Genomic DNA, 2,089 nt, shown 5'->3' with positions numbered 1-2,089 from the left:
GACTTTGAAGGAGTAATACTGCTGAGAAAGCATGCAAGCAACTTCTGCAGAATTGTCATACAGTTAATCAGAAGTCAGAAAACATACCAAGTTAAACAATGTATTTCTTGACTTACTCCTAATTGCAATACACACCTCTGCATAGGGATTAGTAAAATTATAGTACAGATCAAGTTCCCCAAATCATTTTTAAAAGAAATGATCAATACTAAATATTAGCAGCTAAGACCATAGATTTTTGTGGCTTCAGAACTTTCACACACTGAGAGCTCCAACAGAGGAAAAAAGCAAAGAAAATCAACATAATTGCTAATCAGAAGATTGCTGCATTTCTAATATGTGCAAAACAAAGAGCATCTCATATTCTTAATATCACCTTCCTTCCTCAAGGTTTTAGGGAATATTAGGTAAAACCAATAATCAGCGATAAGAGATGCATCATTGTAACATACTAAAATTCAATCAGGACTGATCGTGCTGAGACTCACTGCTGTTTTTGAGGGGGTTCTGAAAAATTTGTATACTCTATTATTTTAAGCCTCTAAATATGATGATTTCTTTTGGCTTTAATATATCACTGTGGAAATAAATCTCAATGTAGCAATTTTTTGCAACACTGATCAGAAATCCAAATGTCACTTAAAACTTAAATATAGACAAAACACAAGCATATACATATACATGTTCATCTTCAGAGAATATAAAAGGTTAAATAAAAATAGATAATAAAATTTCAGATACAGAGATTGCCACTTCAACATAAATTTATTTTTGTGTTTATTTTTCAAAGACTTTAGAGCATGAGGAACACTAGATGATGACAGGATGACTTTCCAGCCTTTGTTTCTTTCTTCTTTAAATACAGATGTTGACAAAAATGATGGATTAGATGCAGTCCACTTTTTCCTCAGTTGGCTGATGTTTTTCGGAATTATAAACCATGAAACTAAACTGGGTAAATGTTGAAAGTTTATTGCAAGCAGCACCTGGGGCCAAAAATGAGAAAGATGTTTGGTTAACTCTAGGATACACGTATTTCTAACCAATGCAGAGAGTGCTGATTTGACTAGACATTGGCTACTACATACCTTCCATCTAACTAAGCCACGTGGAAGCACACTAGGGTCACCCTCCTTAGGACTGAGTCATGAACAGTCCATGAAAAGAAAGAGGTGGCAGGTAAGCTAACTCTTTGAACTTCAAAAAAAACTGGCTGATTTTTGTTGTTGTTGTTGATCTAGACACACGCTGTCATTGCTACTATTATGTAACTGTTCTTATTTTTTTCTTAGAAAAAATTATTCAGGCACATCCCCCACATTTTATTTCTCTAGCCACTAGAACATTCTCATCATTCATCCCTAACCCCACACTCCACCATTGCTCCCTATTCTTCTACTCTCTCAGAGTCAAGAGTAATTGTCAACATGCTTTGTCTAATCAAGTCCATTTTTTCTTGCTCAAACACCTGGGGGAGGGTCATTACTTTATATATAAGAAATGAGTCAACTATAAATTCATCCACAATTATATAATTATCATTTTTTTCATTCCATTATATCCAACTCTGAGCTTTCTAATAAGGTTTATTTCTTAGGAGGGAATCAATAAAACTGCCTTATTTGATACATAAAGCTTTTCCCCTTCATAATTTTTATTGACTTTTGTGTTTTTGTACTTAAAAAAGAATAAAGCATACTTCAAACAAGTTTTTCAAATACAGAACTGTGGGAAGTAAAAGATCAAAGAACAATAATAAGCAGTCCAACCTAATAAGTCATATTGATTAGTAAGCTGCGTATTTTCTCCATCTGAAAATTCACTAATGAGAATCAGCAGTGGCTGATCTTAAAATTCTTTGAAACCGTGATAGGCTCATATGGAAAATAAATGAAGCGAAAGACAAGCCTCAAACAGTGCAAAAATAATTCTGCTAACCTCCTTGGTTTACTAATTAGTAATACGTTTTGTTCTTTGGAGCCCCGAGAAGATCTAAATGGCTGAAGCATTTAATAATGAATAGAAAAGAAATAGGGAAGATAATTTATCCTTGTCTATTTCTTTTTTATTTTTTTATTTTTTATTTTTT

General features: G+C 33.2%; 1 protein-coding gene across 1 annotated transcript in view; it reads right to left on the bottom strand.

Annotated features, from left to right (window-relative positions):
* Window positions 1-746: 746 nt before the first annotated feature.
* AGA (aspartylglucosaminidase) overlaps window positions 747-2,089 on the bottom strand; it is a 13,142-nt gene continuing 11,799 nt past the window's right edge. Inside the window, exon 9 of the mRNA XM_017542204.1 lies at window positions 747-986. Coding sequence (XP_017397693.1) covers window positions 886-986 — 101 coding nt within the window. The 3' untranslated portion in view covers window positions 747-885. The remainder of the gene's footprint in view (window positions 987-2,089) is intronic.

This window comes from Cebus imitator, unplaced genomic scaffold (genome assembly GCF_001604975.1).
Source record: "Cebus imitator isolate Cc_AM_T3 unplaced genomic scaffold, Cebus_imitator-1.0 Scaffold141, whole genome shotgun sequence".
NCBI classification, from domain to species: Eukaryota; Metazoa; Chordata; class Mammalia; order Primates; family Cebidae; genus Cebus; species Cebus imitator.
This window is presented reverse-complemented; position numbering and strand designations above follow the sequence as displayed.